The sequence below is a fragment of the Rosa rugosa genome, chromosome 1 (assembly GCF_958449725.1).
Source record: "Rosa rugosa chromosome 1, drRosRugo1.1, whole genome shotgun sequence".
Taxonomy (NCBI): domain Eukaryota; kingdom Viridiplantae; phylum Streptophyta; class Magnoliopsida; order Rosales; family Rosaceae; genus Rosa; species Rosa rugosa.
This window is the reverse complement of record NC_084820.1, coordinates 45,938,444-45,956,019: the sequence shown is the minus strand read 5'-3', so window position 1 is coordinate 45,956,019 and position 17,576 is coordinate 45,938,444. Positions and strand designations below refer to the sequence as shown.

Below are 17,576 nucleotides of genomic sequence, written 5' to 3'. Positions count from 1 at the left end.
CACTTACATATTCAAACTATTTGTGCATCAATAAGACATGAAGTATAAGGGTGGTGATAGTAATGTGAATATGCTATTGGAATGAGTATGTTGGTTTATCTTTTGCGTAGTTGAGTCTATAATTTTTTTTTTCTTTTTGAGATGCAACTCATACCCCAATCATGGAAATAAATTTCCGAGATCGAAATATGAATAATTGGAAAAGAACGATACTAGACAAGTTTCCGAAATTGAAACAGAACCTTTATTACAAGAGGAGTTTACACCAACATTTACAACAAAAGGTCAACTATATTCCAAGTTCTTGTCTAGGAACCCAAGCATAATTAACAATAACACACATGTATATTACATTATTAAAAACACCCTTGCAGTAAAATAACTTCAAACTTATTTATTCGTCACCTGCAAAATGATAAAAAGGGGTGAGCATACATTGCCCAGTAGGAGAACAAAACCTCTGTGAAGATCATAGTTAGAATAGCAATAATGAATGGATGCAACTATTATCTATTCCCGATAATCCACATTGCAAAATAAACCGAACATACATGTCTCATACCATGTATTTTACCACGAAGGTGACTCAGAGTATTCAACAATGTGAACTAACCCCCACCCAAAATCAATCCCCCTAACCCTCTTTTGCTAGTCATCTTGTCCATTCCCCTTTCGCCAGTCCCGAATTACCCTTTCAATATCCTATACTAAGTGCACATTAACAAGTGGGCACACCTGGGATCTGGTACCTGCTGAGGTTATAGACTCAACTACGCAAAAGATAAACCAACATACTCATTCCAATAGCATATTCACATTACCATCACCACCCTTATACTTCATGTCTTATTGATGCACAAATACTTTGAATATGTAAGTGTATTCACTATTCAGCCATACCAACAAACAGAAACAGAGGACATAAATGCATATTATCATGTACACAACCATCCAATACAATCATGTAAACAACCATCCTATGCAAACATAGAGGCTCCCCAAGTTTTTCCCCTACCTTGATTGATTTTCTTGTTAAGTATCCGGATGAAAATAAGTTCCTATTGCAAGAATAGAATTCATTAGTTCCACACACAAAGAATTAAAGAAAAACTCAGCTAACATACTATGAAAATCTTAGCAGTGAGTTATTTTGACCAAAACAGGTTTTTACTTGACAAACTGAAATACTGCAGTTTTCTGACCCAGTCACCTTAATGTTAAAAACTGTACAAATATGTTTAACATCTGCTTTCATGGTCTTCTAACGATTTGTAGCTGACATCCTAAAGAAACGCTCAGAATTTGAATCACCTGAAAACAATTTTCCTAGAATTAGTTATGAATTTTTAAAGTTCAGCTACAGTCCCACATTTTTCTGCAGAAACTGCTACTGTGTGCTAACCTCTTTAGTTTTAATGTACTTTCTAAAACTCCCATTTGTGTAAAACTTTCAGTACTGAAAATAGACATTATAAAGTGTCAAAGAAAAGAAACCCCACTTTCAACAAGGCTTTAAAAGATGAGTGAAGGCTTTCTAAATTCAACTTTAAAACTGCATATGTTTCCTACTTGGTTCCTGACTCTTCTCAAATCAGATTCTATTAATCTCTGTCTTCCAAAAACTCTAATGACTAAAGGAAACAACAAACCAGATACAAAGTGATTTCAAATTCTAATTTGGATCAATTCAAAGATAAAAGATATAAACTATTTTCCAGAAAACTAGTGAAATCAAATAGAAGATGAGAAAATAATTAGTTCTAGTTGTTCCAGTAACAACAACTTTTATTCCTAACTGAACTTCATCTCTATTGTAACTTCTTCTATCATCATGAATCCCCAGGTCTTATAATAGCCTATGAACATAACCCAATTTTCAAATTGAATTATCCATCAGAACCAACAAAGAACTATCAACTCAGTAAAAAGAATCACACCTGAGTTTTTACTCCACCACTTCTAAGATACCAAAACTCTCTTTCTCTCTTTCTCCCTTGTTTATCTATATATCTAGCAACTCAAGGAACTGTATGGAAAGCATAGATAGTTTAGCCTACTTATAGTGACTGGAAAAGAGGTGTAAATGTAGAAAGCAAGATTGGTCTAACAGAAGGAAAATTGGATATTCTAATTGAAATCTTACCCATATAGGTACTAGACTCGCCACCTCCAGATTGCTAGAGTTCCAGCTCTTGATTCTAGGGTTCCAGCTCTAGCTTCATAGCTTTGGGGAATCACCAATCTGAAACTTGATTTCCAAGGCTGTTGACACCTCCTACTTACCCATGGCGGCGGCTATGTCCTTTGTACTTTCCTAAGGTAGTGGCTGGTGTATCAGATGGAGGAGATTCTGGGGTTGAGGAAGGCGATGAAGAGAAAGGACAATGCTTTGAGTTAGACGTTGTTTGATTTGGTTTTGTCGTGGAAATCGTTCTATAGGCTGTTAAGTTACTTTGGGTTTGAGTTTTGGGCGAAAAACTTTGGGCTACTCTAATTACTTAAACCCAAAAGAAAACAAGTAAAATTATCTCTAAATAATAATATTTAAACAAATAATTTAGCACAATAATTAAAATTAAACTTTTTTTTTTTTTTTAGAAAATGTTAAAAATTTTAGGTCATCACACTCTCCCCTCCTTTAAGAAATTTTGTCCTCGAAATTTAGAACATACCACAATCCGTAAATAACTCTGGATACTTTTTCTGCATTTCTGTTTCCAATTCTCACGTAGCTTCTTCCACATTTGCATGTTGCCAAAGAACTTTGACTATCGGAATATTCTTTGTTCGCAGTACCTTTTCTTTCCGATCTAATATTTGGATTGGTCTATCCTCGAAAGATAATTGTTCGTCCACATCAAGATCTGTCCAATCTAAAATATGTGTCGGGTCTGGTTCATATTTTCGAAGCATTGACACATGAAAAACATCATGGATACCCGAAAGCTGTGGTGGTAGAGCTAACTTGTAGGCTTCTTCGCCTTTCCGTTCTAGGATCTCAAAAGGACCAATAAATCTTGGAGCTAATTTCCCAGTTTTTCCAAACCTTTGAATTCCTTTTCGAGGTGATACTTTCAGAAACACATGATCACCCACATTAAATTTTAGTGGACGTGTCCTTTGATCGGCATAACTCTTTTGTCGACTTTGTGCTGTTAGCAGTCGTTGCTTGATTATCTTTATTTTCTCAGTAGTCTCCTGTATAAAATCAGGTCCAACTATGGTAGTCTCACCTGCTTCTGTCCAGCATAATGGTGATCTGCAAGGTCTACCATATAGGGCCTCATATGGTGCCATTCTGATGCTAGATTGGAAACTATTGTTATATGCAAACTCTGCTAATGACAAAAAATCTTCCCAACTTCCATGGAAATCCAAAATACATGCTCTCAACATATCTTCCAAAATTTGAATTGTTCTTTCTGAATGACCATCAGTTTGGGGATGAAAGGCAGTACTAAAATTTAACTTTGTACCGAGAGATTGTTGTAAACTTTCCCAAAATTTAGAAGTGAACTTGGAATCTCTGTCTGATACAATTGAGAGAGGAACTCCATGTAATCTAACCACCTCTTGAACATATAACTTGCCAAGTGTTTCTGCAGAATCTGTAGTTTTCACTGGTAAGAAATGAGCTGATTTAGTTAAACGATCCACAATAACCCATATATTGCATCTTTACCTCGAGGTGAACGTGGTAAACCAGTTACAAAATCCATGGTAATATAATCCCATTTCCATTCAGCTATTGGCAACGGTTGAAGCTTTCCTGCTGGCTTTTTATGCTCCGCTTTGACTTGTTGGCAAGTAAGACATCTTGCTACACATAGTGCAATATCTTTCTTCATTCCATCCCACCAAAATTGATGACGAAGATCATAGTACATTTTTGTACTTCCAGGGTGAATGGTGTATGATGAGTAATGTGCTTCACGTAAAATTTCATTTCTGAGCTCTGAAATCTCAGGTACATATAACCTTCCAAAATATCTCAAACCATTACTCTGATCGAAGATCCAACCCTCAAGTTGATTTCCAGACATCAATCTGTCTTGAATTGATTTGGATAGAGTGTCCTCATGTTGTTTCTCAATAACCTTTTCCATCAAAATTGGTCGCGTGGCTAAGTTACAAATTCTAGCCATATTGTTGTGTACATCAACATGTAGATCATATTCACAAAGAGACTCCATCATCTTCCATTTCTGAACATGTAAGCTTGCCACAAAACTTTTTGATTTTCTACTTAAAGCATCTGTAACTGTATTTGCCTTTCCAGGATGGTAATGCAATCCGAAATCATAGTCTTCTAAAAATTCCATCCAACGTCGTTGCCTCATGTTAAGCTCCTTTTGAGTAAATATATATTTCAAACTTTTATGATCAGAATATAGCTCAAATCGCTCACCATATAAGTAATGTCTCCAAGTCTTAAGAGCATGAACAATTGCAGCTAATTCTAAATCATGCGTTGGATAATTTCTTTCATGTGTTTTCAATTGTCGAGAGGCATATGCGACCACTCTATCTGATTGCATTAACACACATCCCAATCCGCGTAAAGAAGCATCTGTGTACACCACGTAACCTTCTCCTCGCTCAGGAATAATCAACACCGGAGCAGTAGTTAAGCGTGTCTTCAATTCTTGGAATGAATTTTCACATTCTCTACACCAGATAAATTTGACTTCTTTCCGAGTTAACCTGGTCAGGGGTGCAGCTAACCGAGAAAAATCTTTTATAAATCTTCGATAATAACCAGCCAATCCAAGAAAACTTCGAATTTCTGAAATATTCTTTGGTTGACTCCAATTTAATACTACTTCTACCTTGGAAGAATCAACTGCAATGCCTTCATTAGAGATCACATGTCCTAAAAATTTTATTTCAGTCAATTAAAATTCACATTTGCTAAACTTAGCAAATAACTGATGTTCTCTCAAGGTCTGTAACGTAATGGACAAATATCTCTCATGATCTTCTTGTGATTTTGAGTAAATGAGGATATCATCAATGAAGACAATTACAAACTGATCCAAGTAGGGTCGAAAAACACGGTTCATTAAGTCCATAAATGCTGCTGGGGCATTTGTCAATCCAAAAGGCATAACTGAAAATTCATAATGTCCGTATCGAGTCCTAAAAGCTGTTTTCGGTACATCTTCAGGTTTGACTCGGAGTTGATGATAATCGGAACAGAGATCAATTTTCGAAAAGAAACAAGAACCCCTTAACTGATCAAACAAATCGTCAATTCTTGGTATTGGATATTTATTCTTCACAGTTACTCTATTCAATTGACGATAATCGACACACATCCGAAGAGACCCATCTTTCTTTTTCACAAAAATGGCCGGTGCTCCCCACGGTGAAGTACTAGGACGAATATAACCTTTGTCTTCTAATTCCTGAATTTGTGCCTTGAGTTCTTTCAATTCTGCTGGTGCCATACTGTAAGGGGGTATCGAAATAGGTGATGTGCCCGGATATACTTCAATTACGAATTCTATCTCACGCACAGGAGGCAATCCGAATAAATCTTCCGGAAACACATCAATAAATTCCTTTACCACAGGAATAGAGTCTAACTTCATTTTATTCTCCTCTTCGGCCACAATGTGGGCAATTAAATTCAAATAATTGCACTTGATATCAAATGATACTTCTGATTTATAAGTGCTCTTATCCCCGTAAAAACTAAAAGTTTCACCTTCTGGAGTACTGATAGTTATTTTATTTTTACCACAGTCCATGATAGCATCATAACGACTAAGCCAATCCATACCCAAGATGATATCGTGCTCTGACATTTCCAGCATTATCAAATCAAAGTTGAATTTATGATTTGATATTTCTATCATGCATAGCCTACACATGCACTCTATTAACTCTTACACCCTTACTCAAAGGAGACCCAATAATTAATGAAGTCTTCATAATCTCAGGTTTCAATTCAAGTATAGATGCAAAGGATGATGATATAAAAGAATGTGTCGCACCAGGATCAAATAATATTCTAGCTGCCGTATTAGATATTAAGAATGTACCTTCTACCACTTGAGATCCATTTTGTTCCTCCATGTCATTCAGAGCATACAGTCAACCCTGTGTGGGACGTTGTGCGCCAATTGGTGCTCTAGGCCTAATTGGATTTCCTGGTCGTTGTGCCTGTTGAGGAACATTTGGCCTCTGCCAATTCTGTTGTGGTTGAAAAGGTGCACGATACTGTTGTTGCGGTGCATAACCCTGCTGCTGCTGAGGACGAAACTGGGGTTGTGGAGCACGGAACTGAGGTTGCTGACTTGGACGAAATTGTGCATATGGAACTTGATTTGGCTGTATGAGTGGACAATCCCTCTGAAGATGTCCCGGTCCTCAGCAGTAGTAACAGAATTTTGTATATGGAGATGTCCCAAAAGATTTGTATGATCTCTGGAAATTATTTCTGGAAGGTCCAAAATTCTGGCGTTTGAACTGTCCACTAGTACTCCCAGAATTCCAAACCCTTTTTGTTTCTTGAATACTACGTTCAACAATAAGTGCTCGGTCTACCACTTCTGAATATTTCAATAACTTTAGAATTGATACTTTCTCCCTAATCTTAGGATTAAGTCCTTCCTCAAATTTCTTTGCTTTGGCAGCCTCATTGGGAATAATACCTGGAGCAAACCGCATAAGTTCCTCAAATCTACCTTGGTATTCAGCTACTGTCATTTCCCCTTTAGATAGAAACATAAACTCTTTTGCCTTGGCTTGCTTTACTGTGTCTGGGAAATATTTCTCAAGAAAAATAACTTCAAATGCATCCCAGGTTGTAATTTCAGTGTCTGGAGTAGCAAGAACTGATTCCCACCAGTGATAAGCTGCACCTTCCAAGTAAGTACTTGAAATAATTACTTTCAAATCTTCCGGCACTTTTTGATTATTCAGGGTTCTCTTCATTTGTCTCAACCATTCTTCAGCTATCATGGGATCTAAGGTACCCTTGAATATAGGAGGTCGGGCCTTACGAAATTCACCTTGTATTCTCATAACTCGTTCTTCATTACCTTCTTGATGATTACCATTGTGATTTTCCCTTATTGCACTTGCCATATCTTGAATAGCAGCTATGACTTCCATGTTGCTACTAACCACACCCTTATGTTGTTCTTCTGCCATTCTTTTGGTTTAAAAAAACAAAACAATCATATAATTTTTATTCATTATTATATGTTTATAAAATTCAAGTAATCTAACATATAGTAAACAAAACTTCCAATTATAAGACAAAGAATAAACACGTAAGAGAGAGAAGTATATACATAACATATATTACATGAAACACTTTACAAAGTTTTGAAAGTAAAAACACATATCAACAGACTATATTTTACAAACCCTTAAGCAAAAGTAGCACACCTGTATACAAAAACTAATAAACACACCCACGGTTATTTATTCTACACTATAGAACATGGTTACTCAGCATAGCATTTTAAACTTCCTCTTCCTCATAAGGCTTTGGGGAGCTAACAACTAGAATAGCATCAAGATAGTCCCCCGTCGAGCTACTCCCATCATCAGTACTATCATTATTATCATTACTACTCTCACTCATATTAGACTCTGATGATGATGGTGGTATTATCATAGGATTTTCAGGTGAACTTCCAAGATTCCATAGAGCTACTACTTGGTCCCTTAACATATTATAGTAATAGTCATTAGCAGTAGCAGCTATCCCAAGGTTGACGGTGCGAAGTTGGCTCCTAAGGTTATACTTGACCATATTCCGCTGCAATTGGTAAGAGTAACTAGATCTGAAAAATATGGTCTTTCTAATCAGTTGTCTCACGAGTCTTTCGGCACGAAAATCCAATTGTAGTTCATAGGTGTCGGGATTTAACGGTCGAACCTCATTTCTGGTGGCTTCAAAGGGTCCAAGGCTATCGGATGAGTAGACTCTATCCATCCTATAACACAACATAAAGGAATCAGTTTACAGTCTCTAAAAACAAGAGGAATAAAGATAATACAAATGTCTATCCAATGTTAACAGTCCTAAAGGACACTAAACCTATTGCTCTGATACCAACTTGTCACATCCCAAATTCAGCAGGTACCAGATCCCAGGTATGCCCACTTGTTAATGTGCACTTAGTATAGGATATTGAAAGGGTAATTCGGGACTGGCGAAAGGGGAATGGACAAGATGACTAGCAAAAGAGGGTTAGGGGGATTGATTTTGGGTGGGGGTTAGTTCACATTGTTGAATACTCTGAGTCACCTTCATGGTAAAATACATGGTATGGGACATGTATGTTCGGTTTATTTTGCAATGTGGATTATCGGGAATAGATAATAGTTGCATCCATTCATTAGTGCTATTCTAACTATGATCTTCACAGAGGTTTTGTTCTCCTACTGGGCAATGTATGCTCACCCCTTTTTATCATTTTGCAGGTGACGAATAAATAAGTTTGAAGTTATTTTACTGCAAGGGTGTTTTTAATAATGTAATATACATGTGTGTTATTGTTAATTCTGCTTGGGTTCCTAGACAAGAACTTGGAATATAGTTGACCTTTTGTTGTAAATGTTGGTGTAAACCCCTCTTGTAATAAAGGTTGTGTTTCAATTTCGGAAACTTGTCTAGTATCGTTTTTTTCCAATTATTCATATTTCGATCTCGGAAATTTATTTCCATGATTGGAGTATGAGTTGCATCTCAAAAAGAAAAAAGAAAAAAAATTTGGGATGTGACAAGAAGCCCCCATCCTAGTGATTTCATGACATTGATCAGTAGCTGCACCATACATAAGCATTCTTAGGGCACCTGTCATTTTTTGTTAGGGAAGCAATCCCATTTTTCAAGTGGCATATGCTTTTTGCCCCCAGAAACTATCGAGGTTGCAAACGTCCTCCATTATGCGTTGGAAAACATGTTTTTGCATTCTGTACAACCTTTGAAAGCCTACTTTGTCGTACACTGGATGTTTGACAACATAATCCTCCTAGAGAAATTGACCTCGAACTTCTCTATATCTTTCAACATCTAGGGCACGGCCAGGTCATGAACCACCCCCTCTGCGTGTCTCCGATAATAGATATTGCGCCACCATCGCAGCAGCTTAAGAGTTTGTAGCTTGAATCCTCTCGAGCTCTTCCATATTTTCACACTCCCTATCTAACAACCATTTGTTCAATTCTTCCATCAGAAAGAGGGGAAATGAGATGGATGATAAGATTTCAAAAGAAATATAGGTGTACAATGAGAGGAATGTGTGAGTAGAGAATGAAGTCAGAAGCTTATTTATTACCAATGTTGAAAGATAAAAATTTAGGATAAGTACATGTGTCACGTATATATAGATCAAAAATATGATCACATACTGTAGATATATTTTAAGAAGATAACGATATCTGTAGGTGACACGTGTCATATGAAGATTGAGTGATTATCTTATTTGAAATCATAAATATTTTTTGTAAGATAAAGATATTGAAAGTCGACAAGTAGCGAATGAAGATTGGTCGATAATCTTATAGCTTGTCATAGAATTTTTTTTTTCTTCTGATGATAACGATATCTATGCTTGATATAGAATTTAATTTCTTAAAAAATTATTCATTAATTATTTTTAAATTAATGTTGTATGATAATTAATTATTCAAATTTGAAGTGTGACTAGTGGATTGGCAGTCAAATTGCCTTTTATTGGTGCATTGTGCAAGTTGAAGGCAATTGCCAATTTTGGATGAATAGTGAATTTGTAGTTCCAATTTGGTTGGCAAATCAGCAATTGCCTTTGGTTCATGGGTGTGTTTGCTCTAACGCCTTATTACCATTTCGTTTTGCAAGGAATGGTTAGCAACAAGTCAACATTCAAATCTTTATGGTGATATCATGGATATACTGTCCAGTGGTCTGGATTTCAAGCTTTGGATATAACTTCATCCAGTGGCGGAGCCTCTTTGGGGCACAGTGGGTCACGAGAACCACTAGACTTTTTACATATAAATAACTTTTAGTCATCTAAAATTAGGGCCGGGACGGGCTAAAATTGTGGTAATCCCGAAGCCTGTCCCGGAAATAGAGTTCGGTACGGGCCGGGACGGTTTAGGCTATTTTGAGAAATGATTCCGACAAGCCCGAACCCGATCGGTATCGGGCCGGGACCGGGCCCAATCCGGGACAGACCCGAAATTTAAAAAAGAAAAAGAAAAAAGACATGTTTCCTGAGTTTGCAATCTGGTGAAATCTTCCAGTTTACATTTCTACTTTTCCATTATTTCAACACTGCATTAAAATGATCATTTCAAAGAGAACAAGCAAGAGTGCAATTCCCTACAACACTTCATCATTCCATAATCCAACAAGTTGATCTTATTCAATAAAAGCTAAAGCCTAAAACTGAATGAAAAAAAAAACCTAAAAAAGACCAAATCTGCATAATGCATAGTTCCACACTTCCACACTTGCAATTGCATACTAAACTGCCAAACTACCAAACCTGCAAGCTGCAACTAAAAGCTAAACAAGAAGAACAACAAAAGCATGACCAAATATGCATAGTGCTTTGTTGCATACCAATGTACCAAACCTGCAAGGCTGCAAGCTGCAGCTAAAAGCCTAAAAGCAAAAGTGCTAAACAAGAAGAAAAAATGACCAAATGTTCAAATCTGCATATTGCAATATTGCATAATGCATACCAAATGGGCAAATTACCAAACCTGCAGGTTGCAGGTAAAAGCTAAAAAAGAAGAAAAGATTCAAAGAAGACCAAATCTGCATAATCCAATAATCCATTACAGTCCACACAACTAAACACTTCAATTCCAAATTGTAAAAGATTAAGTTCTTAAACACTTAAGCCATAACTGAAAAGATGTGCACACAACTAAATGAAATCTTCGAAGTTCAAATATCTATCACATTACCAACTGCCCCAAGCTTTCCCTTGCCTTTTGCTCTTGGAATTGGAGCTGGACACACATTAGTTTTGCTAGATGCAGTGCTTTCATGGTCTGCAAAAGAAAAAAAAAAGTGATGTAAATGCCTATGCACTGAAAATACTGAAAACAGTCAAAACTGGAATTGCATCCATTTATCTTCCACCAGCACAGGATGTCAAAGCAATCTTCATCATTAGTTGGGTCCAATGGAGCATCCAGGTATTGATCCACTTCATGTGCTACCACTGCCTCACTGCTTTCTTCAACAACCTTCTTCCAATTATTGAGCAGCTGGCCTCTAACTCCTCCTCTGCTGCTTCTACTTGTAACTGTGCTAGACGAAGAGCTTGGAGATTGCTGCCTTTGCAGGTGTCTACCTCCATCTACAACCAGGACATACTAAGACAAAAAAGACAGAAATTAATATATATTTGAAACCAAGTAAGCAACTGAAATTCAAACAATGGAAGTATGGAACTAGTACTGTAATAACTGATCATAGAGAGCAAGTAGAAGGGTTTTAATTTCCAAGGTTCTTCTCTGCACCTCATCATCATCTAAACCTTCAATTTGAAAGATGTGAGTCACATTCTTCAACTTGAACCTTGCATCTAATACAAGGCCAATGATGATCATGTGATTGATTTCATGAAATGAACTATGATGATCATGTGATTGATTTCATGAAATGAACTATGGTACTTTGACCATCTAGATCTCATGTTGGCTGCCATATCCATCAATATTTTCTCAATTTCTGATCCACTAGCAATCTCAGGTGCCAAAAACATGTTCTCTATGTTTTTTTCCATGGTAATCACATAATGGAAAGTTGTGTGCACAGTGGGGTGCAATGATGCACTAACTCTCAATGTGACATCATAGAACACTCTTAGAAACTCCACAAAGACCTCAGCCTTCTCCCAATCTCCCACTTCTAGAGGTCCAACCCTATTTCTCTTATTCTTGCTTGGTACAAGATTTCCATCTTCATCATATTCTTCATCTGGTTCCTTGAAGTAGTTTGCAAAATTGCTATCTTCATCTTCAGCCATCACTATAAATGCTTTCTTGAACTTCAAAGCTGCTTCCAACATTAGATAGGTGCTGTTCCACCTAGTTGGGACATCCAAACACACAAGTCCCTTACAGGGAAGCTTCTCTTTCTCCACAGTCTTCTTAAAAATATCCAATCTGTTTGCAGAAGATCTCACAAACTTCACTGCATTCCTAATTGCTAACACAGACTTTTGCAACCTCTTTAAGCCATGCCCCACTATTAAGTTAGTGATGTGAGCAGTGCATCGCACATGCATGTATTTGCCACTCAAAATCTGCTGATAAGATGCAGACTTGTTCATTTTAGACACAAGCCACTCTAAAGCAGACTTGTTTGCAGAGGCATTATCAACTGTACTGCACATGACTTTCTCAATTCCCCAACGCACTAAACATGACTCAATAAGCTTCCCTATTGAATCACACAGAAATTAATAACCCTCTTGTGCATCTTCCAATCTATGTCAATGAAATGGGCAGTAAACACCATGTAATTGACATTTTGAACACTAGTCCAAGTATCAGTGGTTAGACTCAACCTATACTTCCTCAAATCCTTCTTTGAAGTATCATACATACTTAGAAAGGTCCTACACAATTTCCTTCTAGAGGGAACATCAAAAAGAGGACACACTTTAACACAAAATCTATTAAAGCCTTTCTTCTCCACAAAACTAAAAGGAAGCTCATCAATGACAATCATCTCTACACAAGCTTCTAAATAATCATCTTGACTATAAGTTACTGTGGTCAGTCTATTGCCCTTAAATGTATCACCAACAAAATTTTTTTGCGACTTATCCATATTAGGAGGATAATATCTACAATTCATGTTAATGTGCCTAATCATACCAGAAGTGCCATTCTTAGAATTGTCAATAGCAAAATCACCAACCTTTCCCCTAGGACAGTAGATGCAATGAGCTCTCTTATGAACTATCTGAATGTCTTTTCCATCAGCATCTTTGGCATGTTCAATCTTATCATACTCTTTAAAATGGTCCCAAACAAAGCTACGTTTTATACCTGATTTTTCAGAAGGAGCCTCACCTACAGATGCAGCAGCTTCGCTTCCAGAAGGTTGACTTGCAGCTACTTGACCTACTTCAAGAGTTGGATTTGGCCGATTTGCAGCTTCGGTTTGGCTTGTATCTTCGAGCTGTGCAGGAAAAGCTAGTGATGTGGCTGTTGAAGAATTCTCAAGACCAGAAGCATCTGATCGAGGTCGAGCTATTTTCTTCCCTCTAGCCATCAGCTTCTTCAAGCTGCAAGATGTTGTTGAACTGAAATTGATGACTCGGAAGTTGCTGAATTTGGGAATCGGTGATGTTGATGACTTGATGTGCTGAATTGATGAACGATGAATTGCGAACGGAATCGATCAGAACGGTGAGTGATTTAGTGGTTACCGTTAGGATGAGAATTGGGGATTATTTTACCGTTAGGATCGGCCTATCCAGTGTGCTCGAGTTCATATTAAGACTATAGACTCGAAAATCAACCAATCAAATGCCATATAAATAGAAAAATAAGAAAAACAGAATAAATGAAATTAATTCGGGCCAGGCCGGGCCTTCGCGGGATTCCTAGCTTCCGAACCGAAGCCCGTCCCGTTTTAACGGAACGGGACGGGACGGGACCAAATAGTGGATTTTCATGATTTCAAACCGTTCCGTCCCACCAATTTTCGATACGGGACCGGTTCGAGATCGGTTTTCCGGTTTGAGGTGCCCAACCCTATCTAAAATCACAATCTGCCATCACAGTGTAGTGGTAGGCATTTGTAGGTGGTTCAAGTTTCAAGTCTCACAAACGTCAATTTTTGGGTACTTCAGGTTAGTTACTTAATTAGTCTATATTTTTTGGCCTAAAGCTATATATAGTCAAAGAAAGCATGAGCATGGAAGCTTTGATATGATTTCCCCGCAACAAGTCATTAATCATTTGGTTCTTCTGAGACTAAAACTTTTCAAAATTAGGAATGTAAGTACAGTTAAGTTTGGAAACTGTATTCATCGACATTGCACATTTAGACTAATTAAACATGCAATTATTCTGAGGTATTATTTATTGAATCATTTATTCATTTTATGTTCTTCATCAGCCTCAAAACATGGACAATATTATTGATAGTGTCCCAAATGAGATAAGATTTACATAAAAGATCGTGATAATCCAAAGAGCTCTGAAAGATTATTCTTGTAATTAATTTATTAATTAAGTATATTCACATGCAAAATATCAAAATACCAGTTGTGGGGCTGGTTAGTGGTGATTGAATTTGCATTATTTTCTCTTTGATATACACTAACTTTGAGGTTGCCAGATGGTGTGAGTTGAGCAAACACTTTTTTCGCCATCAAATGGCGAATAACATTGTATAATTCTAGTTTAGATGGAGATTTTGTCTTCTATCCTCTCTAATGAACACCAACTTTAAGGGTGCTCGAGGATTTTTTTTTTTTTTGGTTGAACAGATAGTTCCATTAAGGGACTAGCCCGGAGAGCCAAGAAAAGGCCCAAAACAGTTCTACAAACAAATTAGAAAAGAGATAAACGTCTCCACCTAATTCAAACTGAACCAGGTACCAGAGAGTTAACTGGACAAAAGCAAGATTGAAACTTGCTGAAGCAAACACCGCTTTTACCTTCAGATGTGGGCAAAAAACATTGCAGAATTCAAGTGTTGTCGAGGGATTTTAGTTGATACCCAAATATTAATGCTCCTTACAAAGAGTAGGCCTACCTAGGTATAGTCTCAAAAAAAAAAAAAAAAAAAAAAGGTAGGTATAGACTGATAATCAAGCATGAATGATTCAATAGTATGGCCTTTCTAAATTTCCATACCAATAATGGTCGGAACTCTATTGCCACTTAATTTGGGTCTTGTTTCCACACGTTTGGACTCAAACAATGCAGAACAGTCTAGAACATAGAAAAATGACCGGCGTTCACATATGAAGAACCAGTCGGTACTCGGTAATTAATGGCATGCCTTTATTGTCAAGTCTTTGCCGTGCCTAAGCTCCAAAAAGTCTTCCACCCTATTGGTCTTTCTCACTCATTCGAGCCCTATTTATAGCCTTCAATTCTTTCTTTGGAACATATATTCTCATCAGACATTAGCACTCACATACAATACCATTTGAAGAAAAGAGACATAAACAGATCAAGAAAGAAGAGGCTAGAGAGATCGAAATGGAAAGCCAGAAGAAGATGATGGTTGTTTTTGGGTTACTTGCGGCTGTGTTTTTGGAGAGTGTGGCCGCGCAGACGGCCCATGTGGTGGGAGGTAGCGTAGGCTGGACCATACCACAGAATGGTGCACAAGAGTATGTCACTTGGGCGTCTGGTCAGAAGTTCATAGTTGGTGATGTTCTAAGTATGTTTTCCATCTCTAGCTTTTTAATTTCACTCCCATATATCATCACCATCATCTTCTTTTCAATCTTTTTTCAGTCTTTTATGAAACCAACCCTCAAGGGGAAATTCTTATTAAGTTATTACCATGTTTTTTGTATCACATTAAAATCCTAAATTCTTTTTTTTTCGCTGACTAAGTCCTTCAAATTATGGGTACGTTAGAGGTTTTTACATACGTGCTCCTTCAAATCATGTAGATTGATTAGCTTGATGGTATGTCCGACCTTTTTCAGTAATATTTTACAGTTTAATAACTTAAACTCTAAGCAATGACCAAGTTTTTTTGTTTTTATTTTTATCAAAAATAGCATGTACGTGGCCTAATCAAGTTTATTGTTCTCATATTAATGTTGTTCACATTTTCAAAAATTAATGTTGTTCACATGAATTTGAGGAAGTTAAACAAAATCCGTCCCCAACCTAGGTTCGAACCCCGAAGCTGTCAAAGTGGCCAGACACTGTACTGCAATGCACAGTTGGAGCATTTCACATGCGCCGAAAGGGTTTATATTGGGCCTAGAAAGCCTTTTGGTTTCCCTTGACAAAGTCAAAAAAAAAAAAAAAAAACAAAAAACAAAATCCGTCATCACATATATGTTCCATGGAATATATTCTAAATGCAATGTCAATCAATAAAATCATTATAGGAATCAAATCTCTTTTTGTTTTGTTCTAGATCGATTACTTTAGTAATCATGTAGCAAAAAGGGGTTAATGGTTAGTGGTTATTTATCCCCATTTCTCACATCCTGATGTTTCTTAATTAATTTGCAGTCTTCAACTTCGCGACAGACGCACACGACGTAGTGCAAGTACCCAAAGCATCGTTCGACTCATGCAGCTCCGCCAACCAAATCGGCGGTACCATCACTACGGGCCCGGCCAACATCACTCTCACATCTGCCGGCGACCATTACTACATCTGCACTTTCGGCAGCCACTGCCAGTCCGGCCAGAAGCTCGCCATCACCGTCTCAGCATCCGCCACGTCACCCGGAGCCTCCCCTTCTGCACCAACTCCTATGTCTCCACCTCCACCCACTACCACTACTACTCCTACCACGCCTTCACCCACATCTGACGCCCCGTGCCCTCCGGTCCAAGCACCATCTCCGTCCACCAAAACCACGGGGCCCACAGCTAGCTCCACACCAGGATCCACCGTGTTGCCGCCGAGCTCTTCTTCCCCTGCCGTTGGGGCTGGTTTCGTTTTGTGCTTGTTGTCCCTTGTTATGGGATTGTTCTTTTAGATATGTATATATATAGGGATCCCATTATTCATTTTGATATTCTGAGATCGAGATCGTTATTCATTTTTCAGCGTGATGATATCTTTGGAGCGCATGATTGTTAATAAAGGATTAATTCTTTTCTATTCCTGAAATCTAGATCTCTACGAATATAGATAAATGCTTATATAATTGACTTTCTCGAACCAACCTTTGTATAATGTAATGGGGCAATTCATTATCCATGAAACTCTCATATTTGTTGGATATGATAAAACACATTTATTATTTCTTATCTCATGTCAATTAGGTGTTAGGGAAAAATTCTCTCACCACACAAGTATAGAAGTAAAGATAGAAAGAAGAAATAATCAAGCCAAGAAGACAACAAGATTTAACAAGGTTTGACCAATATCCTTGCCTACATCCTCAGAGAGTTTCACCTTTACTAAGGAGAGAATTACACAAGTACAAGATAACACCGCTCAAGTTTATGCGCAACTCAAGCCCTTGTATCCAAAAGGATGCCCCTTGTAAACCCTTTCTCAACCTAGAAGATCACTCTACCCCAACAGCTATTCACACTCTTGAACACAACTCACTTTGCTTCTTTACACAAAGACCCTTAGAGTTGCTCTTGACCTCTCATTTTCTTGCCACACAAGCTTCATTCATTTATAGCAATTGATAGAAGTCTCTAGACTCACTTCATCAATGCCCATTCATGAACCAACAACCCATCTCCCTCATTTGCTCCGCACCACCACTTAAATCCTTGAAGTCATCTCGATCTGAGACACAACTTGTTATACCCACAAGCACCCCTTTGGCCTTGTACTTGCACCAGTTGCACATAATCAGAGTTAATTGCATTCGGACATAACTCGATCCCCCTGATTCAATTGACCAATACCATGTGTAACTGCC

The 17,576-nt window shown here is 37.6% G+C and overlaps 3 protein-coding genes and 1 long non-coding RNA gene across 4 annotated transcripts; 2 read left to right on the top strand and 2 right to left on the bottom strand.

Annotated features, from left to right (window-relative positions):
* Window positions 1-6,375: 6,375 nt before the first annotated feature.
* LOC133729070 (uncharacterized) lies at window positions 6,376-7,161 on the bottom strand. The gene has a single exon (XM_062156547.1). The coding sequence runs from the start codon at window positions 7,159-7,161 to the stop codon at window positions 6,376-6,378; it is 786 nt and encodes a 261-aa protein (XP_062012531.1).
* An 856-nt stretch (window positions 7,162-8,017) lies between these two features.
* LOC133711448 (uncharacterized) lies at window positions 8,018-8,482 on the top strand. The gene is made up of 2 exons (XR_009847076.1): window positions 8,018-8,115; window positions 8,446-8,482. It is a non-coding gene; the product is annotated as an uncharacterized LOC133711448 (long non-coding RNA).
* A 2,421-nt stretch (window positions 8,483-10,903) lies between these two features.
* Window positions 10,904-12,362, bottom strand: LOC133729062 (zinc finger BED domain-containing protein RICESLEEPER 2-like). The gene is made up of 4 exons (XM_062156541.1): window positions 11,633-12,362; window positions 11,485-11,549; window positions 11,067-11,337; window positions 10,904-11,010 (listed from the first exon to the last, which is right to left on the bottom strand). Exons 1-4 carry the CDS (start codon window positions 12,360-12,362, stop codon window positions 10,904-10,906), a joined length of 1,173 nt encoding a protein of 390 aa, XP_062012525.1.
* A 2,745-nt stretch (window positions 12,363-15,107) lies between these two features.
* Window positions 15,108-16,795, top strand: LOC133738774 (umecyanin-like). The gene is made up of 2 exons (XM_062166390.1): window positions 15,108-15,379; window positions 16,195-16,795. The coding sequence occupies exons 1-2, from the start codon at window positions 15,196-15,198 to the stop codon at window positions 16,668-16,670; spliced, it is 660 nt and encodes a 219-aa protein (XP_062022374.1). The 5' UTR covers window positions 15,108-15,195; the 3' UTR covers window positions 16,671-16,795.
* The last annotated feature ends 781 nt before the right edge of the window (window positions 16,796-17,576 follow it).